The sequence below is a fragment of the Rana temporaria genome, chromosome 12, assembly GCF_905171775.1.
Source record: "Rana temporaria chromosome 12, aRanTem1.1, whole genome shotgun sequence".
NCBI lineage: Eukaryota > Metazoa > Chordata > Amphibia > Anura > Ranidae > Rana > Rana temporaria.
The window spans coordinates 122,029,673-122,056,887 of record NC_053500.1 but is presented as its reverse complement, the minus strand read 5'-3'; the positions used below and the strand labels follow the sequence as shown (position 1 = coordinate 122,056,887).

General features: G+C 45.2%; 1 protein-coding gene across 2 annotated transcripts; it reads left to right on the top strand.

Moving 5' to 3' along the window:
- The first annotated feature begins 3,156 nt into the window (after positions 1-3,156).
- On the top strand, positions 3,157-27,215 carry ACTR5 (actin related protein 5). 2 transcript variants are annotated; one of them, XM_040330453.1, is made up of 9 exons: positions 3,157-3,587; positions 8,841-9,067; positions 11,898-12,067; positions 13,855-14,072; positions 15,395-15,556; positions 21,323-21,433; positions 21,520-21,659; positions 24,386-24,518; positions 26,751-27,215. In XM_040330453.1, the coding sequence occupies exons 1-9, from the start codon at positions 3,234-3,236 to the stop codon at positions 27,009-27,011; spliced, it is 1,776 nt and encodes a 591-aa protein (XP_040186387.1). In that variant the 5' UTR covers positions 3,157-3,233; the 3' UTR covers positions 27,012-27,215. The 2 variants fall into 2 exon arrangements, with proteins under 2 accessions (XP_040186387.1, XP_040186388.1); XM_040330454.1 differs by lacking the exon at positions 3,157-3,587 and adding an exon at positions 8,403-8,691.

The window sequence follows — 27,215 nt, the reverse complement described above, 5'->3', positions numbered from 1 at the left end:
CCTATATCAAAAAATTAGAGGGCCATGCTAACATCTGTGAGTTGTGGCGAGGTAATTGGGTGTATTGTCCACCCTGTAATGTAGAAAAAGGACCAACTCACATATGATAGCATGTAGTTGCCATCATCCCATAGTACTAAACATGAAATCGAAAATACCTCATAGAGTGGGATTGTGTAGGCAACGTAAATTAAATTGATCAAAAATATATATGAAAAAATATAAATTTATTACAAAAATACATACAGCATATACAAAAAATTGTTAAATATCTCGAGAATTACATAAATATACATAATACAAAACAGAACATAAATGATGCAAATACTGTCCGGCATACGGTACCATCACCATTTGGGAGGTAAGTTTGTAGCTGAAAAGCCGACGCGTTTCGAATGCTACGCATTCTTCATCATGGCATAAAACAAGTAATGCATCTGAGATAGAGCGAAAAAAGTTATATATATTAAATATATTCACATTATAGCATTGTATTCTCTTCATTGAAATGTAGAAGCAGTACATATACATCCTCCTCATCAAATAATGAAAAGACACAAAATATCAATGAAAAAATCTCACCTATTGCCTAAAAACTCTCACCTATTGCCAACATCTGCAGGTTGCTTCCATCCTTTCCCTATTTGTTTGACTCATCAGCTGCCAGGGGAGACTTTTGGCTTTGTGCCAAAATGTCACCAAATTTACTCTAGGTGAGATATCATATCCTCCTAGGTAAATACAAAAGGCAGCTGTGGCTTTTCACTCCACAAGTGTCTCCTAGTGGTTCTTTCAAGAACTGCAGGAGAACAGTGCCCTACCAAGTTACTCAAATCCGGGCTGTATTCGTTTCATCTCTTTATACAGTGAACGTTGTCACAACCTGAGCGTTTTATCCTCCCACCAACCCCCTCCTTCTTTAATTACATTGCTGTGATTTGGCCGTTTTTCTCACTAAAGAAACATGCCAGATTCCTAATAAACGTTCAGGCCCTTTTTCAAAATGGTTTCCGGGGAACTTCCGGTTCCGGTTGAGATGTCTTTGACATCTCATAGATAACTAACCAATTAAATGGCCGCAGTAGCACTTCCGTTTTCGGAAGTGACGCCAATTGACTGGCATTCGAATCCCACTACCAAAATGGCCGCGGCGATACTTCCGGTACCGGAAGTGACGCCGACACACACAATCAATGACGGCGCTGTAATGCGCCTCTCTACAGCGGCGTTTTTGAAAGCAGGAGGGAGCCACACATGGTTTCCAGCAACTCTAAGCTGGAACAATGGATATGGTGACAAAGGGGAGGATCATAGCACCTGAATAGAATTAAGGTAGGTACTTAAGGAGGGCCAGGAGGGTTAGGTGGTGTCATTCCCTCTCCACATCCAGGAGAGCAAGGAGCTGTTTTTTCACCTCCAAGGGGAACCTATCTGGGAAAACCATCCATCATCCTCAGGACTTATTTATATCCAGCTCCATTTAGATACAAGATCTCAAACTACTTGTGGTGAGTTTTTTCATGAATGGTTTGGAGTATTATCTCCAACCAATGATTTGATGCTCAACACTGGTATTTTCTGATACAATCTTTTGATATTTCCCTCACATAGGATTATTAACACCACCCAAAATTGAACCAATTGGTTCTACCCACTCTATGAGTGATATTCAAATAGGGAACTGTCTGTATGGTGCGACCTGCTATAGGAGACATCCTGGTCCCAGAACACCGGGGGGCCTCTTGCCCCACACCCCTGGGCGTGAAGTTTTTAGGCAATAGGTGAGATTTTTTCATTGATATTTTGTGTCTTTTCATTATTTGATGAGGAGGATGTATATGTACTGCTTCTACATTTCAATGAAGAGAATACAATGCTATAATGTGAATATATTTAATATATATAACTTTTTTCGCTCTATCTCAGATGCATTACTTGTTTTATGCCATGATGAAGAATGCGTAGCATTCGAAACGCGTCGGCTTTTCAGCTACAAACTTACCTCCCAAATGGTGATGGTACCGTATGCCGGACAGTATTTGCATCATTTATGTTCTGTTTTGTATTATGTATATTTATGTAATTCTCGAGATATTTAACAATTTTTTGTATATGCTGTATGTATTTTTGTAATAAATTTATATTTTTTCATATATATTTTTGATCAATTTAATTTACGTTGCCTACACAATCCCACTCTATGAGGTATTTTCGATTTCACAAGCGCACTTTTTTGGGGGAAAAAATAAGACAACAGTAAAGTTAGCCCAATTTGTTTTATATTGTGAAATGTTATGCCGAGTAAATTGATACCCAACATGTCACGCTTCAAAATTCCGTCCGCTCGTGGAATGGCGACAAATTTTACCCTTTAAAATCTCCATAGGCGACGTTTAAAAATGTCTATAGGTTGCATGTTTTGAGTTACAGAGGAGGTCTAGGGCTAGAATTATTGCTCTCGCTCTACCAATCGCGGCGATTCCTCACATGTGTGGTTTGAATACTGTTTACATATGCGGGCGCTACTCATGTATGCGTTTGCTTCTGCGCTTGAGCTTGGCGGTACGGGGGCGCGGTTTCTGGCTCCTAACTTTTTTAGCTGGCTCCTAGATTCCAAGCAAATTTGTCAAACCCTGGTTTACAACCCCTCTAAGTACATCGGCAGGTTCCACCTTCTTAAGAACAAGTAAATAGCCTTGCACATGCAGGCATCCTTGGCAACCAGCTGGTTGCTAAGGACTCTGGCGGGGCTGTCTACTTACCAACCAGCAGCCTTTTTTTCTTATTATGTGACCCCCACAAGACACCCCTTGGTGCCGCCCCCAGCCATTCACTTCTAGAGGTAATACACGCCATCTGTGGCGCCCTGGGATTTGTAAAATGCATTTTTTTTCTAATTCTGTGTATAAAAATGTCTAGGGGTTCCCGGAGCGTTACCTGAAAATTATTTCATGGGTTCTAATAGAGTAATAAGGTAAACAGTTGCTCACCAAGGACAGACAAGAAGAGATTGTGAGCAGAAAATAAAAGTACTAATAAAAGAGAAGAAAGACCAGAAAAAGGGGGAGGGAGGGGACAACACTGAGCTTCATTTTATGGTATTATCTCCCTTACCTGTGTCCAGCCTCACGCTGTGAAGGATCAACAAAGCCACCGTTGCTAGGAACGCTTCTTCCTCGGAACCTTCGCGCTCTCTCAGGCGGACGGCTTTCCGGACGTACCTCCCGTCCAACATGGCCGCGCCCAGACCGGCTGTCAATGTTTACAGATTCCGAGACGCCCGGGCCGTACCGGATCCAGTCTTTGAGCCCGTGCTGGACGGAGCGGGCGTGGTGGTGCTGGACAACGGCTCCTTCCAGCTCCGGGCGGGATGGGCCGGCCTGGGCCCGCATATGCAGCTGCGCTCGGTGGTGGCCAGGAGCCGAGGCGGGCCCCGCAGTCTGAGCCGGGTGGGCAATGACATCCCAAACCTGGAGCCCCTCCGCTGGCTGCTCCGGACCCCCTTCGACAGGAACCTGTCGGTCAACCTGGAGCTGCAGGAGCTGCTGTGTGATCACGTGTTCCAGAGGCTGGGGGTGACGTCACAGGTAGGACCTGCATGGCTGTCATGTGTCCCCTTCTCCTGTACTACTAAAGATACATTTTTGGATTAGAGTAAGGGAGGGTATAACATCTGTCAGGTTTATCTTTGCCACCTGTGTCCCATTGGAGAGATTTCCCTTCACTTCCTGTCCCAAAGGTAAAACGGGAAGTAAAGGCAAATCCCTTCAAAATAAGAGAATTCTCGGGTGTCTCCAGAAATAATGTCCCCATTTCCCTCTATACCTGTTCTGGGGACAATACAGAATTTTGTGACTTTATTTTTTTTACTTAAAGTGATAATGTTCACCAGTGGCGTCACTAGTGTTGGTGTCACCTGGTGTGGTAAGACATGGTGTCTTTTGAAACGAACCTGCTGACACGTGTTGCTTGCTCGGTGGGATCTGATGGGCGCACTGAAGGTGGCAAAATGCTGTGACCTGCCGACAACAAGTTGTGTTTCTACAAGGCCCTGTAGTCAACAAGCAGAAGACCGTAGCTGAAAAGGAGAAGCACTCTGTAGGGGGCGGGAACACATGACGTAATTGGTTGCTAGCATGCTGGCGGTCCTAGCAACCAATGACAGCCCTCAGCAGAGATGTGCCCCGTCTAGAGCCGCCACTTGTGGCCCGTCTAGTGCCGCCACTTGTGGCCCGTCTCGAGCCGCCACTTGTGGCCCGTCTAGTGCCGCCACTTGTGGCCCGTCTCGAGCCGCCACTTGTGGCCCGTCTCGAGCCGCCACTTGTGGCCCGTCTCGAGCCGCCACTTGTGGCCCGTCCAGTGCCGCCACTTGTGGCCCGTCCAGTGCCGCCACTTGTGGCCCGTCCAGTGCCGCCACTTGTGGCCCGTCCAGTGCCGCCACTTGTGGCCCGTCCAGTGCCGCCACTTGTGGCCCGTCCAGTGCCGCCACTTGTGGCCCGTCCAGTGCCGCCACTTGTGGCCCGTCCAGTGCCGCCACTTGTGGCCCGTCCAGTGCCGCCACTTGTGGCCCGTCTCGAGCCGCCACTTGTGGCCCGTCTCGAGCCGCCACTTGTGGCCCGTCTCGAGCCGCCACTTGTGGCCCGTCTCGAGCCGCCACTTGTGGCCCTGTCTCGAGCCGCCACTTGTGGCCCGTCTAGTGCCGCCACTTGTGCCCCGTCTAGGGCCGCCACTTGTGCCCCGTCTAGTGCCGCCACTTGTGCCCCGTCTAGTGCCGCCACTTGTGGCCCGTCTAGTGCCGCCACTTGTGGCCCGACTCGAGCCGCCACTTGTGGCCCGTCTCGAGCCGCCACTTGTGGCCCGTCTCGAGCCGCCACTTGTGGCCCGTCTCGAGCCGCCACTTGTGGCCCGTCTCGTGCCGCCACTTGTGGCCCGTCTCGTGCCGCCACTTGTGGCCCGTCTCGTGCCGCCACTTGTGGCCCGTCTCGTGCCGCCACTTGTGGCCCGTCTCGAGCCGCCACTTGTGGCCCGTCTCGAGCCGCCACTTGTGGCCCGTCGAGTGTTGGTGGGTGTTGGTGTCACCTGGTGCGGTAAGACATGGTGTCTTTTGAAACGAACCTGCTGACACGGTGTGTTGCTTGCTGGGTGGGATCTGATGGGCGCACTGACGATGGCAAGATGCTGTGACCTGCCGACAACAAGTTGTGTTGCTACAAGGCCCTGTAGTCAGCAAGCAGAAGACCGTAGCTGAAAAAGAGAAGCACTCTGTAGGGGGCGGGAACACATGACGTAATTGGTTGCTAGCATGCTGGCGGTCCTAGCAACCAATGACAGCTCTCAGCAAAGTTTTCCCTCGTCTAGTGCCGCCACTTGTGTCCCCCGTCTAGAGCCGCCACTTGTGTCCCCCGTCTAGAGCCGCCACTTGTGTCCCCCGTCTAGAGCCGCCACTTGTGTCCCCCGTCTAGAGCCGCCACTTGTGTCCCCCGTCTAGAGCCGCCACTTGTGTCCCCCGTCTAGAGCCGCCACTTGTGTCCCCCGTCTAGAGCCGCCACTTGTGTCCCCCGTCTAGAGCCGCCACTTGTGTCCCCCGTCTAGTGCCGCCACTTGTGTCCCCCGTCTAGTGCCGCCACTTGTGTCCCCCGTCTAGTGCCGCCACTTGTGTCCCCCGTCTAGTGCCGCCACTTGTGTCCCCCGTCTAGTGCCGCCACTTGTGTCCCCCGTCTAGTGCCGCCACTTGTGTCCCCCGTCTAGTGCCGCCACTTGTGTCCCCCGTCTAGTGCCGCCACTTGTGTCCCCCGTCTAGTGCCGCCACTTGTGTCCCCCGTCTAGTGCCGCCACTTGTGTCCCCCGTCTAGTGCCGCCACTTGTGTCCCCCGTCTCGAGCCGCCACTTGTGGCCCGACCCGTGCCGCCACTTGTGGCCCGACCCGTGCCGCCACTTGTGGCCCGTCCCGTCACCCCTAGCGACGCCACTGATCTTCACCAAGACGCATAGGGTTAAGAAAGGAAAAAAAACTGATGGGCTCTGAGACGTGTAAACTGACGACGGTGTATTATGGCTGCTGAGCCCTGGCACCGTGGTCAGTTTACATGCCTCCGTCATCTGCAGCCTGCTCTCTGTCCCCCCTCCTGCTGCTGTAATAAAATGTCTTACTTTAACCACTTAAGGACCGGAAGATTTTCCCCCTTAATGACCAGGCCATTGTTTGCGATATGGCCCATGATCCGTCTGCATTGCATAGTGAAGCACAGAGGCCCAATGGTGTCGCTGAGTCTAAAAATAAGGTATGGAATGAAACCGGAAAGGTTTTTTATATAAACCTATCATTAGAATTTTGATGAGGAGGGAGGAACCAGGAAAGGTAAAATATAAGCTGATTAACCTTCAGCTGTAACCCAGTGTTGTTGTGTAATGATGTGATCAGTCATTGGTTTTTATAGAGGATGTTGCTGTCGTGCCTCTTGTAGTTTCGCTGTCAGGCAATGTTTTTATTGAACGTTGACAGCCGTAGTGCTCTAGTTCAGGGTTTGACAAATTTGCTTGGAATCTAGGAGCCAGCTAAAAAAGTTAGGAGCCAGAAAACGCACCCCGTCCCGACGAGCTTGCGCGCAGAAGAGAACACGTACGTGAGCAGCGCCCGCATATGTAAACGGTGTTCAAACCACACATGTGAGGTATCGCCGTGATTGGTAGAGCGAGAGCAATAATTCTAGCTCTAGACCTCCTCTGTAACTCAAAACATGCAACCTGTAGATTTTTTTTAACCGTCGCCTATGAAGATTTTAAAGGGTAAAAGTTTGTCGGCATTCCACGAGCGGACGCAATTTTGAAGCGCTACATGTTGAGTATCAATTTACTCGGCGAAACATTATCTTTTACAATATAAACAAAAATTGGGCTAACTTTACTGTTGTCTTCATTTTTTATTTAAAAAAGTGTATTTTTTTTCCCAAAAAAAGTGCACTTGTAAGACCGCTGCGCAAATACGGTGTGACAGAAAGTATTGCAACGACCGCTATTTTATTTTCTAGGGCAGGGATCCTCAAACTACGACCCTCCAGCTGTTACGGAACTACACCTCCCATGGGGCATTGTAAAACTCTGACATTCACAGACATGACTAGGCATGATGGGAATTGTAGTTCCTGAACACCTGGAGGGCCATAGTTTGAAGATCCCTGCTCTAGGGTGTTAGAATAAAAAATATATATAATGTTTGGGGGCTCTAATTAGAGGGAAGGAGATGGCAGTGAAAACACATTAGAATTGCTGGTTTACTTGTCATGCCAACGGCCACCACAAGATGGCGCCAGAAGGAAGCTTAGACCTGCAGAAGGCCGCAAAGCCGCGGCCTCAATTACCTGCCGGCTCGACGCGGGGGAGGTGGGGGCGCACGGAGACACAGGATGGGGTCTTCTGCAGGCCTACACTTCCCCGGGCGCCAGGTCGCTAATTCCAGTCGCAATTGCGACCTGGCGCCCAGATTTTGTCGAACCCTGGCTTGGAGGGTTTATCACCGCCATGCACAAGAGGATTCAGAGCCCACTGGCTGATTGAAGCACAAACCTCGAAAGGGCTAGAGCAGTCAACTTTGAGTGTAAATCCTTGAGAATCTAATTACATCTTTATGTTCAAGTGCAGTGGTCTCCAAACTGCGGGCCGCTGGCGCCATCTGGTGGTGGCCGTTGGTATTACAAGTTAAGCATTACAAGTTAAACAGCAATTCTAATGTAATTTTTCACTGCCATCTTCATCTTAGAACCCCCAAACATTATATATATTTTTTATCCTAACACCCTAGAGAATAAAATGGCGATCGTTGCAATACTTTCTGTCATGCCGTATTTGCGCAGCAGTCTTACATGCGCACTTTTTTGGGAAAATATTACCCTTTTTTTTATTAAAAAATAAGACAACAGTAAAGTTATCCCCATTTCTTTTAATACTATGAAAGATAATGTTACGCCGAGTAAATTCATACCCAACATGTCACGCTTCAAAATTGCGTCCGCTCGTGGAATGCCGACAAACTTTTACCCTTTAAAATCTTCATAGGCGACGTTTTAAAAAATCTACAGGTTGCATGTTTTGAGTTACAGAGGAGGTCTAGGGCTAGAATTATTGCTCTCGCTCTACCAATCGCGGCGATACCTCACATGTGTGGTTTGAACACCGTTTACATATGCGGGCGCTGCTCACGTATGTGTTCGCTTCTGCGCGCAAGCTCGTCGGGACGGGGCGCGTTTTCTGGCTCCTAACTTTTTTAGCTGGCTCCTAGATTCCAAGCAAATTTGTCAAACCCTGACCGTAACCATCCATGCGTCCAGTCCCCTAATCCACATGCAGTGCGCCAAACGCATGAATTTCAATTGGGGTTTAGACCAGAGGCTCTAATGGGCTTCAAAAAAAGGTGGGCTTCAGTGTAGATGCCCCATAGTAAGCCTAGGGGTGATGTCACGCACAGACTCTGCAGCTGTTGTCACTGCCTCTCCTCTACACTGGACAGTAAAAATATTTGCCAGCACACCATGGAATGAGGAAAATAGCGTCCAAACGGATGATTTATTGCACGATCACAACACAAAGAGAGTGCAACGTTTCGGAGCCACGCAGGGCCCCTTCATCAAGCATGTGAATACACTAAAGCCACCGCTGGAGAGATCAAGTGACTGGACTGGAGCGACTTCAGAAACGGTAAGTATATGCATCTTTCCTTTTACTGGGTAGATGAGGCTTGCGGTATTGGGGTGGGAGTAGATTTAAGCCCAGTTAGGTTTTGACTTGCCTTCTACTTTAGCTGTTGGGTCCAGATGACTTACTCATATGCTTGTCTCATTACACAGGATTGTGTTGACCATCCCATTGTGTTAACTGAGGCGCCATGCAACCCACTTCATGTCCGGCAGATGATGTCCGAGCTTCTCTTTGAATGCTACCAGGTTCCCAAAGTGTCCTTTGGCATTGATGGCCTGTACAGCTTCTACCGCAACAAAAATGTGTTTCCAACCTCTGGTCTCATCGTGTCTTCTGGCTACCATTGTACTCATATACTTCCTCTGTTGGATGGCAGGTGAGTTCACACTTCATCCTTTGTACAGTATGCAACAAAAAGGCCAAATAACAGTACAGTCATTTTATAGCCATGGAAGAGGAAATCTATTGCGGGAGCTGTGCCCAATAAGTAGTGTTGTCCCAATACCACTTTAAGACCGAGTACAAGTACCGATACTTTTTTTTCCCCAAGTACTCGCCAATACCGATTACTGATACTTGTATTTAATCTCATGTGACAGTGGCACATGTGTCAGTATTTTTTTATTTATTCTTTTACCTTTTTTTTTTTTTTTTTTAAGGGGGTGGGGGGAAATGGACAGTGTCAGAGTGTGTGTGTGTGTGTGTGTGTGTGTGTGTGTGTGTGTGTGTGTGTGTTTTTTATTATTATTTATTGCACATTTTTTATTTTTATTTTTTATCAGCCCTGTTGGGGGGCTATGGTGAGATATCAGGGGTCTTAACAGACCTCTGACATCTCCCCTTTGAGACGGGGAAAGGGACTAGGGCAGGGATATGCAATTAGCGGACCTCCAGCTGTTGCAGAACTACAAGTTCCATCATGCCTCTGCCTCTGGGTGTCATGCTTGTGGCTGTGAGAGTCTTGCTATGCCTCATGGGACTTGTAGTTCTGAAACAGCTGGAGGTCCGCTAATTGCATATCCCTGGACTAGGGGCACATATTCCCCAGTCCCTTTCTCTGCAGCCTCAGCTGCACTGAAAATGAATGAAGAGAAGACCGCGGCTCCTCTCCATTCATTAAGACCCCTTTCACACTGAAGCGTTTTTTACAGCGTTTTAGCATTAAAATTAGCGCTCTTAAAACCCTCATAAAATGCTCTCCATGCATCTCAATGGACCCTTTCACACTGAGTCCTGCAAGCAGCATCTTTGAAGCAGCTCCAAAAACGCCCCTCTCCATTGAAATGAATTGAAAGCGCTGTAAAAACGCCTTACCCTTTCACACTGAGGCACTGCAAAAACGCCCTAAGCCATTAGGGTCTTAGCAGTGCTTTAAGAGCACATTGGGATTGCAGATGAGGCTTTGCTCGAATAACGCTGTAATAACGCCCCAGTGTGAAAGGGGCCTTACTGAGACATCATAATCACAGGAGGTTACAATGTTTCAGTTATGTGAATGGACAGAGTCAGGATTTACCGGCTCCTACCTGTGCTCTCCATCCTGACAGATCGAGGGGGACATAGGAGAATGGAGGGGGACAGCAGCAGAACGGAGGGGGACTGGAGGAGGATACAGGGACAGTCAGCGGTGATCGTGTGTGGGAGAGTTGCATGCACCGATCACCGCTGATTTCACTAAAGCAGCTGAAAGCTGCAGGGGGGTGGGGGGGGGGGGTTAGAGCAACGGGCCGGCTGTCAGACTTTGAAATATATACAGGGTGATCGGTGCTTGTAAGGCCTGGTACACACGACATCCGTGGATAAATCACCATCGGATCCAAATCTGCGCGGAATTCAACCGCGGTGACGTGTCGCGCCGTCGCCGCGATGATGACACGGCTACGTGCGCGACTCTGTCATATAAGGAAATCCACGCATGCGTCGAATCATTACGACGCATGCGAGGGACGGGTTCGGACGGATCGATCCGGTGAGTCTGTACAGACCACCGGATCGATCCGCTGGAGCCGATTCCAGCGGATAGATTTGTTAGCATGCTAACAAATTTTTATCTGCTGGAAATCGGAAATATCCGCAGATAAATATCCGCTGGAACGTACACACCAGGGGATCTATCCGCTGAAACCGATCCGCTGAGATTTTTCAGCGGATGGATCCTCTCGTGTGTACGGGGCCTTACTCTCCCACCGCACTGATCACCCTGACTGCCCAGGTATCAGGTGAAGCATCGGAGCATTTGCCCAAGTACAAATGCTCGGTATCCGTACCAATACTAGTATCGGTATCAGGACAACCATACCAACAATCAATCAAAGGTCAAGAGATAAGTTAGTATTACCTGTAGTAACCTTTCAGATTTATTTTTCTCCATTACTGACTTACAATGTCTTGTTTCATGCTGGGTCACAGTGTGGGGGTGGCCATCTTGATAGGGACAGAGAACTAGTCATATTGGTGTCAGAAGATAGCAGGAGAGGTGGGGAAACCTAGGTCCACAGAATGAATGACACAGAAGCAGGGAGATTATTGTGCTGCATGGCTCCAGGTACAGATTGCTCTCCAGCAAGGAAAACCGTGAGTATCACAGTAGTGGCATAACCAATATCACTCTATATGTGTGACTAGAGGTCAGAGGCAGCAATGCTTAAGATGATCTTGCACTACAGATATACAGCTATAAGGCAGGAAATGCACTACTATTTTCTCCGGAGAAATTTAAGGCAAAGGCATAGGCGTGGGCACACCCTAATTGCCCAATGTGGTACATATTTCCAATGTTTAGACCACTGATATTTCACCAAATAAAAAAATTCTCCTTATTTCTCCTAAAAAAAAAAAAAAATTAATAATATTGTAACTGCCCTACTGACACTAATCTCTGCCCTTATGACACCGTCCACTTCTCTACTGACACTGTCAGTATACTGTATATACACATGCACACATACGCATATGTGTTTGAGCTTTGGGGTGCACACCCTAATGCAATGGGCTGCGCACACCTATGGGCAAAGGGTACATTTTCTGGGGTACTGCTTTTGTCTTGACTAACCTTTCTAGATGTCCATGCTATAGTAAATCTTCAGTTCATTTTAATAAACATGTTGACCACCACGAAGAAGTAACCTGACTTGTGATGGTATGAATATAGATATGTTTTTTATTTTTTTTGTGTAAGTGACATACTGATAGTGTGTTGTCTTTAGACTGGATGGCAAAAACTGCAAACGTATAAATATTGGAGGATTCCAGGGTGTGACCTATCTCCACCGCCTGATGCAACTGAAGTATCCTGGACATCTGTCTGCTGTCACTCTCAGTCGTATGGAGGAAATCCTTCATGAGCACTGCTACATTCCAGATGACTATATAGAAGGTAATAAAAAGAGTGTGCTCCGTGCCAATTTATAAAAATATGTGGTAAATAACTAATAAGCTGGTCCCCTGGAAGAGTGGTGTGCTCTTAATGACATATGTGAAATATAGGGGGCGCTGTACTAAGTGATAGTGGTGTGCCTATATAAATGCACACTATATAACATACCAAATCCAATAAACTTCAAATTAGCGTGAATAGGCGAATAATCACTTATACACCTGTGAAAAAATGATTAATGATGATAATTATAAGAGTCCCAACAACTTGGAAACACAAGATGGTGATAATCAAAGTCCATAAAAAAAAAACAACAGAAATCTTGCAACTGTGGTGATATCTTCAAATGATTAGAATGTGATCCTTCACCAGACTGAAATATATCACCCAAAGTGATTAAATATGTAGTCTGCTTACCAAAAAGATTCGACTTCTTTAACCAAAAAGAAAGTCAAACAGCGCTTATGCAGGATTGTGCCTGCTCACATGCAATTTGGCTGGAGATAGAAGTAAACCTTTCTCCTCATAGATGCAGGCAGGATATATATAGGAAATGGAGGACATCCATAGCGTAATAAAGTTTATTAAAATGAGCAAATATAAAAAGTATAGCCAAGTGGCTACTTGCATTTAAAAGTGCGTATCCCAGCACTGGGGCTGCTAGCTTGTCAAAAACGAGATGTGTGGGGACAGCAGTGATCGCATCCACCTCTGTGGATGGCGTGCGTTCCACCAGCTCCAAAACGGCAACCAACAGGATCGGAAATGGCGTGGGATAGCGTGACCAGGTGCCGCCTCGACGTACGTTTCGTGTTTACGTCTTCAGGAGGCGTAGGTAAGGTAAGTCTTTGCTGTTGGCCACACTTTGGTGAACAGCAATTAGGAACTGAGGTTGTACCCTGGAATAGATTTTGCTCTGTAATGAACTGAGAGTTTTTCTGATCTGAAAATTCCTATAAACGTCTTCATATAAATTGGTGCTAATTTTAGTGTTTCTTTATATATTTATATATATATATATATATATATATATATATATATTTATTTATTTATTTATATACATATACATACATACATACATACATACATACATACATACATACATACATACATACATACACATCTCTGGTGAAATTTCAGGAACACCCAACCAGAGCCTAATATACCATAAGGCACACCAGGAACTTCTAAGGCCGGATATAGACTGTTCCACTCAGAACCTGTCGAGATTCGAACCATGTATGGGCAGGCTGAATGTACCAAGTTGATTGATCAACTTGGGTACAACCAGCCAGACAGATTTTGCACGTGATTATTGCTAGCGGCTGGGTTAGCCCCTAGCAATAATCATGGTATTTTCCCGGTGGTGATGGCTTCCCCCTCCAGGATAATACAATGGCTGAGCAGGAGGAATTCCCCTGTCAGCACTGTCTGGGTTGATGGGGGGGGGGGTAAGTGAATTCCTTTCCTGCGATCCATGGTTTCAGGAAAGGTGCCGAGTCTGCCATTCAGGTCTGTGTACGCAAATACTGGACTCGGGAGTGCGCCCGCAAGGTAACCCCCTTGGGATAGCTCTTCCCAGAGGGGGTTATCTGATGCTGGGTGGAGGCCAAAGAGCCACCGGGGATCCCAGAAAACGGCGTTCGGGGCAATACTGTGCAAAACGAGCTGCACAGTGGAGGCAAGTATGATATGTTTGTTATTTAAAAAATACAAAACGCATCTCTATTTGATAAGTTCTTTAAAAAAATGTATTTTTTTTTTTTTCCTTCTGCTTATCAAAAAAGAGCTGAAGAAATGGCGTTGCCCAGATTACTATGAACAGAATGTGCACAAAATGCAGCTGCCCTTCTCCTCCAAACTGCTAGGCACTGCGGTCACATCGGAGGAGAAGCAGGAACGCAGGCAGCAGCAGCTTAAACGCCTGCAGGAGCTCAACGCACGACGGCGAGAGGAGAAACTTCAGCAGGATCAGGAACGATTGGAGAGATTGCTCTGTGTGCAGGTATCTAGTGCTGGTAACAATTCTGTATTTTTGGAGAGTCTGTTGGTGTGATCTTAAATGGGTTGTAAACCTTTGTGTTTTTTTCACCTTAATGCATCCTATGCATTAAGGTGAAAAAACATCTTGCTGTGTCCGGCCCCCTAGCCCCCTTGTTTTACTTACCTGAGCCCCGAATATCAGTGGGCACGATCCGCTTCGCTCTCCCCACTGCTTCTCGGCTCTTCATTGGATAGATTGATAGCAGCGCGGCCATTGGCTCCCACTGCTGTCAATCAAATCCAATGATGCATTTTTGAACGAGAATATCTGTATGAAAATTCTTTGAACATTCAATAAATGGACAAATATTATTCGATTTCTAAATTAATGTACCGTATAAACTCGAGTATAAGCCGAGTTTTTCAGCACATATTTTTTTTTTTTTGTCCTGAAAAAGCCCCCCTCAGCTTATACTCTAATCTCTCCTGGTGCTGTACCCACCTGCAACCTAGTCCTCCGACGCGGTGATACATCTTCAGTCTTGTATCTCCCAGGGCTGTGCCCATCTTTAATCTTATTATGTCCCGGCGCTGTGATACATTCAGTGTAAGCCGTGTAGTGAAACCAAGTGCTGCCTCCTCCTCCTCGATAGGCTGACTCGCTGCTGGGAAACCGAGTTAGTGTTCCGTCAAGGAGGAGGAGGAGGAGGCGGCACTTGGTTACACTACACGGCTTACACTGAATGTATCACAGCACCGGGACATAATAAGATTAAAGATGGGCACATCACCGGGAGATAAGACTGAAGATGGGCACAGCGCTGGGACATAAGACTGAAGATGGGCACAGCACCAGGAGATAAGACTGAAGATGGGCACAGCGCTGGGACAAAATAAGACGCAAAGATGGGCACAGCACCAGGAGATTAGGCCAAATGTATACGTGTATGGCCAGCATAAGCCTACCAGTCTCCACATTAAAATATTACATTTGAGTGGACTGATCTTTTCATTTGCTGTCTAATTTTAGTTTTTTTATGATGCCTTTAATTTTTCTTTTCTAAAGTACAAAAATAGTATGGGGGTCCCACAAACTCCCTCCCTTTAATTTACCAGAAAATCAGATCACAGATGGCACATGGTCCCTCCTTACATTGCCCAACTTTTGATTGCACCAGCCACAGGCAGTGTTTTATATTTCAATTTTCCTCACAGTTTCCGTACTTCAGTCTAGACTCTAGAGTCATTACTACAAACTCCGTTGATATAAATGGGAGAACTGAGCTGGTGTGCACTTCAAATCCTGGCATCTGTAGCAAACCGAGGTTGCTCTTTTATCCATAGGAGCTTCTGGAAGATGGACATTTGGACCAATTCCACAAAGCCCTGGTGGAGCTGAATATGGACTCTGCAGAGGAGCTGCAATCGTACATTCACAAACTTAATGCAGCTGTTGAGCAGGGCAGACAGCGGGTCCTGGGGGAGACCATAGACGGCAAACCACAGGTGAGAGATTTTATTTTTTAAACATTTAAGTGCATCTCGAAAGTTTTGGAATATTATTAAAAAGTAAATTTATTTCAGTAATTTAATTCAAAAAGTGAAACTCCTATATATTATATAGATTAAGGCCTGGTGGCTATGGGGCAGATCCACAGACAGAGTACACCGGCGTATCTACTGATACGCCGGCGTACTTTCAAATTACCCGCGTCGTATCTTTGGTTTGAATCCTCAAAACAAGATACGACGGCATCTGGGTTAGATCCGACAGGTGTACGCCTTCGGATCTAAGATGCAATACTTTGGCGTCCGCTGGGTGGCGTTCACGTCGTTTTCCGCGTCGGGTATGCAAATTAGCTATTTCCAACGATCCACGAACATACGCGAGGCCGTCGCATTCTCTTGCGTCGTCTCTAGTCTGCTTTTTCCGGCGTATAGTTAAAGCTGCTATTTTGCTGCGTATAGTTAGAATTGCCATGTTAAGTATGGCCGTCGTTCCCGCGTCGAAATTTGAATTTTTTTTTTTTGTAAGTCGTCCGTGAATCGGGATGGACGTAAATCACGTTTAAGTTAAAAAAATTAATTGTTGCGCCGTCATTTAGCGCAATGCACGGCGGGAAATTTATAAACGGAGCATGCGCAGTTCATTCGGCGCGGGGACGCGCTTCATTTAAATGAATCACGCCCCCTAATCGCCGATTTGAATTCCGCCGCCAGAGATACACTACGCCGCCGTAACTTACGGCGCAAATTCTTCCAGGATTCGAACCAGCCAAATGTAAGTTACAGCGGCGTAGCATATCTCTGATACGCTGCGCCGATCTAATTCTATGTGAATCTGCCCCTATGTATTTATTGTGACTGTGCACTTTAGTTCTTGTTTTAATAATTTACGGTTTTACACTATAAGATCGCCTCTTCTGTCTTACCTTTTGAGAAATGGTGGCTGCATACCTCTTACTGGCTCAGCGAAGGAGACCTGCAGGTTGACGGGAGACCTTAAAGTGGATGTAAACCCACCCACTTTCTAAAGTGCTGCCATAGTGCTGATCTATAAGGATATAGATGCCTCCTGCATGTATCCTTACCTGTCAAATGTTTCCCCTCTGTCTGTTATGAGACCCGAAAAACTGTGGATTCTGTGGGTGAGTCTGTTGTCTGGAGCTCGGTGGGTGGAGTTGTGATGTCAGTAAACTCCCCGCCCTCCTCTACACTCCCCTTGTCAACATGCATTTTCTCTTGTCTATTCCTTACACTAAATCAGTTGTTCTCAACCTTCTAGTGTTGTGACCCCTTGATAAAATTTCCAAAGTTGTGGGGACCCCTAACAGTAAAATTATTTTTGTAGTGTGGGTTGTCAGCACCAAAGGCAAGAAAAGTAATTTGTGCCCCTAACCCACAGACATTTAGCGCTCCCTGAGTCCTTTTAATGGCAACTATAATCGCAGGTAGTGTCACTCACTGTGTCTCCGGCTTCACTGTGTTTCCGACTTTGTGGTGTCTCGTAGCAGTGACACCTATGCCAAAATCAGGAGATAGGGTCTCCTCCAGCCCCTCCCATTTCACATTCCTCGCCAGTCAGCTGACCTCTAGTCTTTGCCCCCCAGCCATGCCGTGACCTGCGAAAAGGCCGAGTGGACAACTGCGGGCTCTAGGGATAGCCCTGCTGGGTGGCTCCAAAAAGGCTGGGAGAGTGATGCGGGCTTCAGGAACAGCCCAGGATTTGGTGACCCCTGGCCAATCATCATTTGACCCCCGAGGGAGTCCCGACCCCCCAGGTTGAGAACCACTGCACTAAATGATCCCTAACATCGAGTCAAAATCCAGAAAAGTAACCACATGACTTCAGAAAGGGGGTGGGAATTAAACAAATAATGCCTGTCTCCAGGCTAGTGCATGAGATATGTAAATAACCTGATGTTGCAATTGTAATCAGGTGACCTCAGACACACACACACGCACACACACTGCAATATAACAATCAGATCACTTGTCTGTGTATATTCTGCTTTCTGTTCTGTGTTTTCACTGCACTATACATGCATTTCCTCATCGCACTGGACTGTGGATCACACCCCATTATGAGAAACATCCAGTCAAAACACAGTAAATACAGCCAATCCTGGGAGAGCTGGAGGGAAGAGAGGGATGTCAATTGTGAACTTTTTGCACAGGATGTGCCTGTCTCCAGGCTAGTGCATGAGATATGTAAATAACCTGTCACTCACAGCAAGGGGGCGGAACGGACAAAAGTTTTTCTCTGTAAGTCTGTTTTATCTCACTGAACAATAAAAGAGGATTGCTCAGAGCTGGATTAACTCTATGTGGCAAGACTGGGCACAGATGATAGGAAATTATAGGAAATCGTATACCCTACATCAGGGATATGCAATTAGCGGACCTCCAGCTGTTGCCAAACTACAAGTCCCATCATGCCTCTGCCTCTGGGTGTCATGCTTGATGCTGTCAGAGTCTCGCTATGCCTCATGGGACTTGTAGTTTGGCAACAGCTGGAGGTCCGCTAATTGCATATCCCTGCCCTACATTATGACATAAAAAAATGAATAAATCAGGTTTACATCCACTTTAACCCCTCAAGTGCTGTTTTACCATCTGTAATAACAAGAGACAATCGGATCTGATAAAGATCTGCAGTATGTGCTATCTGGATGGGGCGCACCGTTTCATGAGTTTTACTGCTGATGACTTTCTAAACACTCGGGTGTTCTTCCGCTTGAAATTGTGAAGCGCATCAGATTTTTCCCATCTTCTTATGGACTTTATGTGATGCACTTTATTTTTTGTGAACTTTAGTCTTTTTTTTTTTTTTTTTTTTATGTATATCAATGTTATGTGGACTTTTAAGTGATCTATTTGCACATTTCTGTTCATATTCCATATCTATACAAGGTATTGAGCGATGCACTTATTCTTTTACACATACGCTGCATCTCGCACATGTGCAGTGTGACAATACTTCAAGATCTTGTACTTTAGATACAAGTGTTTCCTGAAGGCAAAGGTTTCGTTGACTTCCCAGGGGGCATCTGGGCTCTGTCACAACTCCTTTTGGCGAAGCCAGAAAGTGGAAGACAAGTTGGGCAAAAGGAAAAATAAAGGACATTTACAAAAGACAACAATTTCACATCAGCATGCAGAGAAGCGTGTAGATGTGGATTTTAGGGAGGGGTGGGGGTCCGCTTTAAGGGCTTGGGCCAGTTTCTTTCTTTCTTTCTTTCTTTCTTTCTTTCTTTCTTTCTTTCTCTTTCTCTCTCTCTTTCTTTCTCTTTCTCTCTTTCTTTCTCTTTCTCTCTTTCTTTCTTTCTCTTTCTCCCTCTCTTTCCTTTTCCCCCTTTCTTTCTTTCCCTCTCTCCCTCTCTTTTTCTTTCCCTTTCTCCCTTTCTTTTTCTTTCCCTTTCCCCCTTTCATTTTCTTTCCCTTTCCCCCTTTCTTTCTTTCTTTCTTTCTTTCTTTCCCTTTCTTTCTTTCTTTCCCTTTCCCCCTTTCTTTCTTTCTTTCTTTCCCTTTCCCCCTTTCTTTCTTTCTTTCCCTTTCCCCCTTTCTTTCTTTCTTTCTTTCTTTCTTTCTTTCCCTTTCCCCCTTTCTTTCTTTCTTTCTTTCCCTTTCCCCCTTTCTTTCTTTCTTTCTTTCTTTCTTTCTTTCCCTTTCCCCCTTTCTTTCTTTCTTTCTTTCTTTCTTTCTCTTTCTTTCTTTCTTTCTTTCTTTCTTTCCCTTTCCCCCTTTCTTTCTTTCTTTCTTTCTTTCCCTTTCCCCCTTTCTTTCTTTCTTTCTTTCTTTCTTTCTTTCTTTCTTTCTTTCTTTCTTTCTTTCTTTCTTTCCCTTTCCCCCTTTCTTTCTTTCTTTCTTTCTTTCTTTCTTTCTTTCTTTCCCTTTCCCCCTTTCTTTCTTTCTTTCTTTCTTTCCCTTTCCCCCTTTCTTTCTTTCTTTCTTTCTTTCTTTCTTTCTTTCTTTCTTTCTTTCTTTCTTTCCCTTTCCCCCTTTCTTTCTTTCTTTCTTTCTTTCTTTCTTTCTTTCTTTCTTTCTTTCTTTCTTTCTTTCTTTCTTTCTTTCTTTCTTTCTTTCCCTTTCTTTCTTTCTTTCTTTCTCTTTCTTTCTTTCTTTCTTTCTTTCTTTCTTTCTTTCTTTCTTTCTTTCTTTCTTTCTTTCTTTCTTTCTTTCTTTCTTTCTTTCTTTCTTTCTTTCTTTCTTTCTTTCTTTCTTTCTTTCTTTCTTTCTTTCTTTCTTTCTTTCTTTCTTTCTTTCTTTCCCCCTAAGGGTTTTTATTGCCCACGTATTACAAATAAGTACCAGGCACACAAAGGGGCTACCCTCATAGGCATTATTCGGCATTTCTCTTCCATAGGCAATCAAAATACTTCAGCAGCCTTGTGGCTTTTACTTGCTCTGACCTCAAACTTAGGTCCTTGTCTGTTCCTTTAGACAGCACTGAGAACTATTGTACACACACTCCACGGCTCTAGCTGCTCCTTTTGTAGCCACGTGGACTCCTGGAGAGAGGGAAGCCATGAATTGTAGTCAGTATCCTAATACCCTGCGCGATCTGTGTGCTTGAAAAATATGGACTCGGGCTCTGGGGCTTCATCCCTCCCAAGGCTCTACAAAGTCTCTGGGCTTCAGGACCCAGATCAGGGTTTATTAATATCCTAAGGAAACTGAAAATCAAGTTTTCCACCCTGGGAGACCCCTCACTTTGTATGGGTGGGAAACACTAGGTGCCAGTCTTTCTATATAGTGACATGGCCCAGTCTTGTCAGAGTTTAAAAACAACATTTAATATGACAAAGGACTTCCAGAACGCTATTACTAAGGCCCCTTTCACATTGAGGAGTTTTTCAGGCGGTACAGCGCTAAAAATTGCGCTGCTATCCCGCCTGAAAAACTCCACTGCAGACTCAATGTGAAAGCCGGAGGGCTTTCACACTGAGGTGATGCGCTGGCGGGAGACAAAAAAATCTCCTGTCAGCAGCATCTTTGGAGCGATGAGTGGAGCGGCATGTATACTGCTCCTTCCCATTGAAAACAATGGGAAACCGCAGCAATACGCCTCTATAGAGGCACATTGCGGGCGGTATTAACCCTTTATCGGCCGCTAGCGGGGGTTAATGCCGCACCGCTAGCAGCTGATTCCCGCGGCGGTATAGTGCCGCTATTTTTAGCGGCGTTATACCGCCACCGCGGCTCCCGCCCCAGTCTGAAAGGGGCCTTACCTAAACGGAAAGCATTGCAGACTAAGGGGGTTATTTAGTAAAGGCAAATCCACTTTGCACTACAAGGGCAAAGTGCACTTGGAAGTGCAGTCGCTATAGATCAGAGGGGGACATGCAAGGAAAATAAAGCATTTTAGCTTGCACATGATTGGATGATAAAATCAGCAGAGCTTCCCCTCATTTCACTTTCAGTGAAATTTCAAGTGCACATTGCACTTTTCATTTGCACTTGTAGTGCAAAGTGGATTTGCCTTTAGTAAATAACCCTCTAAGCCTGCTTTTGAGGTTTTGTTATCTGATTGAAGCCTCAGAATCAATGTAAAAAATGAATTCTGATTGGCTGTTACCAAACAGCACTTTGCATGCTACTTTTTGCTACTGAATCAATCTCTTCTAGTTCCTGGCATTGCAATATTTCATAGAAACCAATGAGTTTTCACCTTTTTAGCCACACTTCGCTGTCGGATTGAGCGATGAGAGACAATTGCTGATTGGTTGTGTGCTCACTTCACTTTGCCCATTTCTTATTTGTGTATTAAAGACGCCAGAACCACTGGGAGGAGAGCAAGAAGACATGGAAGGGATTATGGAATCGGACCCTCTTTACTCAGAGGATCAGGTGGAACCTGAGAAAACAGCGCCTAGTGTTCAGGTAGTCAAAGTTTTTTTATAAGAATATATTTCTGTCAATTACGATCTTTCTAAGATTTGTCTAAATCCATCTTTATCGTCTGCCAGGCCATGTTTAATATAGCAGAGTACCACCAGATGTACCTGGGCACAGAAAGGATTCGTGTGCCAGAGGTGATATTTCAGCCCTCGCTAATTGGGGAAGATCAGGCTGGGCTGGCAGAGACCATGCAGCACATGCTAGACCAGTAAGTCCCGTCATCTTAAGGGAAAATGTTGGAGCTGCACAAAGGATCAGTTTACCAAAACAATACAAAAATGTCTAATCCTCTGCTCAACACGAAACCAAATGTGTTAATCTTATTGGAAGTGCGAACACCAGTAGTATACTTTAAAAAATGATCACACCTTGATTTGCTTTAGCTATTTAGTGGCGAGCGCAACATTATAGGAATATTATAAATTATTATGATACAGATTTTATATGGCGACAACAGTCTGCGCAGCGCTTTACAAAGTTGGGGCAGTTGCGATACAATTGCAATATCATTTGGTACATGAGGAATCGGGGGGCCCTGTTCATTGGAGCTTACAATCTAAAAGGGAGGGTCAAGTGATGCAAAAGGTAATAACTGTGGGGGATGAGCTGATGGAGAAATTTAAATTACAGTTATATATATATATATATATATATATATATATATATATATATATATATATATATATTTTGTTCTACAATAGATCGTCAGCCAGATTCCCAGATTCTTAGAAGTAAAGCTTATTTTTACCTTTTTTTTAAATATATATATATATATATATATATATATATATATATATATATATATATATATATATATATATATATATATATATATATATATATATATATATATATATATATATATATATATATATTTTAGGGTTGTCCCGATACCGAGTATTTGCGGGAGTACTTGTACTCCCGCAAATACCCCGATACATAAATAGAATACTTGCAAATTCCACCCCCCGCCGTCGAAACGAATGCCGCCGCCGACCCCGTCGCATACCGCAACAACGCCGCCGCATGGGTTAAACAGCGTGCGGGGAATATCGCAGCTTTCATTTGAATAGCTGTAGTATTTGCCGCCGCGCCGCGTATAGACACTCCCCCTTGCTCTTGATCTGTCCAATCCCGAGCAAGGGGGAGTGTCTATACGCGGCGCTGCGGGGAATACTACAGCTATTCAAATGAAAGCTGTGATGTTCCCCGCACGCTGTTTAACCCATGCGGCGGCATCTAGGTATGGGGGGACATGGCTGCATATGTGGGGGGACATGGCTGCATATGTGGGGGGACATGGCTGCATATGTGGGGGGACATGGCTGCATATGTGGGGGGACATGGCTGCATTTGGGGACATATTTTAAAAAAAAGTATCGGTATTCGGTATCGGCGAGTACTTGAAAAAAAGTATCGGTACCTGTACTCGGTCCTAAAAAAGTGGTATCGGGACAACTATATATATATATATATATATATATATATATATATATATATATATATATATATATATATATATATATATATATATATATATATATATATATATATATATTTATATATTTATATATATATATATATTTATATATATATATATATATATATATATATATATATATATATATTTATATATTTATATATATATATATATTTATATATATATATATATATTCACAATAGCAGTTGGCAGGGTCTAGGCCAGGGATAGGCAACCTGGGGCCCTCCAGCTGTTGCAGAACTACAAATCCCAGCATGTCTCTGGGAGTATATGTTACTGCCAGCCATGCAATGCCTCATGGGAAATGTAGTTCCACAACAGCTGGAGGGCCCCAGGTTGCCTATCCCTGGTATAGGCACTAAAACGGCGAGATTTTCTGTGTAATAAAGGTAACAGGCATTGTGTGACATCTGCTATTAGACAGGGTTTTGCAAGTTCAGTAAGGCCCCTTTCACACTGTGGCGTTGGCTGTAAAGTGCAGATATTTTTAGAGGCGCTTTACCGTCGTATTCGGCCGAGAAAGGGTTAAAACCACCACAAGGCACGCTTAGCTGGCGGTATAGCTGCCGTGCCCATTGATTTCAATGGGCAGGAGCGGTATACACACCACTTTTTCACCTCTCCAAAGATGCTGATGGAAGGACTTTTTTTACCATCCTGCTAGCGCACCACTCCAGTGTGAAAGCCCCTAGGGCCCCGAGGGCTTTCACACTGGAGAGACGGCAGTGGCTCTTTCAAGGCGCTTTGCAGGCGCTATTATTAGCGTTGTAGCACCTGCAAAGCGCCCCAGTGTGAAAGGGGTCTAATTAACGGTCATAGCTGCTGACTGTCCAGCTATCCCTGCACATCTGTCCATTTTGCACCTTTAGTTGAGATCATGTGACTGGTGCCCCAGCATTTGATCATATGTTTGATACACCAGTGATCATGGTTGCAGGCGTTTCCTCCAGATTTTTTTTTTTTTTTTTTTTATATATTTTAACGTTAAGGCCTCATGCACACTGGTCATTTATACAGCTGCTGTTTTTGGCATCAGGCGTTTTTTTCTACAGCCAGTAAACTCCCCAGCATGTTATCTTATGTGTCCATCCACACATAGGCTTTTATCAGCAGTTTTTGGCAGGGGCGTTTTCTGAACACCCCCCACCCCCAGAATTAGTGGGTTTAAAGAGGAGTTTTTCAGCTGTAAAAACGCTGGAAAACGCAGATATTCTTCATTTATGAGCATTTTTGAGCCATTGGCTTTTGCGGGAGTATAGTCTAGCTAAAAAAAACGCTGATGAAAAATGTTAAAAAAAAAAAATATGTTGTTATCGTGGCATTCTGCAGCTAAAGCTTCTGGCGTTTTTATAATGTCCAGTGTGTATGAGGCCTTCGCATTTAAGCATCTATAAGTAGTGAGTAGTATTCTGATTTATTGCCTTATGTGATAGGTATCCCCAGGAAATACAGCAGCAGCTGGTGCAGAATGTCTTTCTGACAGGAGGTAACGTGATGTACCCCGGAATCCAGACCCGCATGGAGAAAGAGCTGCTGATGATGAGACCGTTTGGCTCCACGTTTCAGGTATGAGTGCGCAGATAGGGCTGGTTGTTAGGCCAAATGCTGCTAATGTGTGTTTTAGATGTTGGGCAGCAAGGGCCCTTGCAGGGCTCGGGGCACAGAGAATGCAAACCGAGCCCAACCAGGTGTGTTACAATAGCAAATTAATATTTGTTATTAATCCTCCTCCCGGCCAATCGGGAAGTTGGTCTTGAGACCTGTCAACCGATTGGCTGAAAGGACGGGCAATCCTATTGGATGCCTAGGAAGAGGGGAAGCCACCGTCATGAAGGCGAGGACACAGGAGGCGCTGCCTAGTGAAGGGGGGAGGTGCTGTTGGGGGGGAGGGGGGGTTTGACACCCCCCAAAATAAATAAATATTGATTATGCATAGTTCATTTTTACGTTGCCAGCCAGCAGGTCCTTTGTAAAATGTTTACTTGTCTGTGTATAGCTGCTCTGTTGAGAATGCCTGATTATACCTTTTAAGAGAAGTTCAGGATTGTAAAAAGCAAAAAACAAACCTTCATACTCAACTAGGTGGCTGCAGCATCGGTCCGATGACCAATAATTGATCTAATCGCTCAGTTGTTGGCCTTTAGTGAGCAGAGAGCCTGTTGCTGTCGGTCACCGTCTCTCTGCTCTGCTCCTCCAGCGCACACTGAAGAGCTGGGCTGTGGAGGAGGAGTGAGCGGCTGGCTCAGGCTGGCAGCGGCTTACTGAGAGGCTGAGCCAGCTGCCAGTCCAGACATCTGGGTGGATCCCTACTTTAAAGTTGAGATTTGTTCAGAGTCTGGACCAACTATGTGACATCGGCTCGCTGTCGGCTGAATGCAGGTCACATGAGTGCAGAACAAAATGTCCTCTCATGACGCCCAGGAGTAGGAGGGCCAAAGAGCTTTGCCCCTCCTACTCCTTTAATAATAACTCAATTTATTTAGCCTCTCTTTCTTTACCTGTGGCTCTCCTAAAAGAAATGGGGAATGCCTCGTCACTGGAACAGGAAGTCACAGACAACAGTAAAACCATTCTTAGAAGTTCTATATCTCTCTTACTTAAAGGAGAAGTACAGCTAAAGCTGGTTTAGCTGTACTTCTCCTGTGGATCACATGAGTGCAGTTTGTTCTGCACTCCTATGACCTGTTTTCAGCAGACAGCAGGTTAAAGCCCACTGTCGGGTGACGTCAGAGCCGGTCCAGGCTGGGGAAAGATCGCGATCATATGGTAGGGATTTGCCCAGAACCCTGGACTGGTACCTGGCTCAGCCTCTCAGAGAGCCACTGAGAGCCTGGGCCAGCCACTCCCACAGCCCAGCGCTCCAGTGAGCGTGGTGAGGGGGCCAGAGCAGACAGCGGTGATTGACAGTCACCAGCTCTTTGCTCACGGAGCACTGAGAACTGAGCGATCAGTGGTGTTTCATTGCTCAGTCCTCAGTCTAATGCCGCGTACACACGATCATTTTTCAGCATGAAAAAAACGTTGTTTTTCAAAAACGTCATTTAAAATGATCGTGTGTGGGCTTCACATCATTTTTCAGGTTCTGAAAAACGTCAAATTTTTTTTTTCCGAACATGCTGCATTTTTTAACGTCGGTTTAAACAGTGTCGTTTTTCGGGTTGTAAAAAAATGATCGTGTGTGGGCTAAAACGATGTTAAAAACCCACGCATGCTCAGAAGCAAGTTATGAGACGGGAGCGCTCGTTCTGGTAAAACTACCGTTCATAATAGAGTAAGCACATTCATCACGCTGTAACAGACAGAAAAGCACAAATCGTCTTTTACTAACACGGAATCAGCTAAAGCAGCCCAAAGGTGAATGTAACTTCCCCTTTATAGTGCCGTCGTACGTGTTGTGCGTCACCGCGCTTTGCTAGATCATTTTTTTTAAAACGATGGTGTGTGGGCAACGTCGTTTTTAATGATGAAGTTGGGAAAACTACGTTTTTTAGACGTGCTGAAAAACAACGTTTTTTTCATGCCGAAAAACGACCTTGTGTACGCGGCATTAGAGCCGGCAGGGTACAGATGCACCATCAGAGCGATGCTGCATACACCTAGGTAAATATGAGTCTTTAAAAAATAAAAATAAAATTCATGAACCTTTCTCTAAGTGCCATAGATTTCAAGGCTTTGTGTAAAACTGACACAACAGTAAATCACTTCCCGTGTTTTTGGTTTTAACCTTTTAAATACTCTGTAAACTGTACAATCCTTGCATCAGAACATTATGTAATTGAGTTTTACTGTTCGTTTCAGGTCTCGGTGGCTGCAAACCCTGTCCTTGATGCTTGGCATGGAGCCTCTGATTGGGCCCTTCAGAATTGGGAGGTGGATGAAGGCTGGATAACCAGGAAAGAATACGAGGAGATGGGGGGAGAGTACTTAAAGGAGCACATGGCCTCTAACAGTCACATTGCCATTCACTTGCCCAAACCGCCGCCTCGTACTGCTGTGGCATCCAGTAGCCAAGAGATAGAAATCGCTCCACAGACGAGCTCGGGCATTGTTCCACCATAGAGACAAATACTGCCGCTGACACACTGAAAGGGGCAGCACAAAGCATTCTGGGAGCCCTTGCATCAATATAAGGTGTATATTGCCAGAAGGTTAGAATGATCTACACGTGTCTGTAAAATATTACTATTGACATTGGATGTTTCTGAACTATTTTTTTATGAATATTTTATTTTTTATAATAAACCTAAAAATTTTAAATCGTCA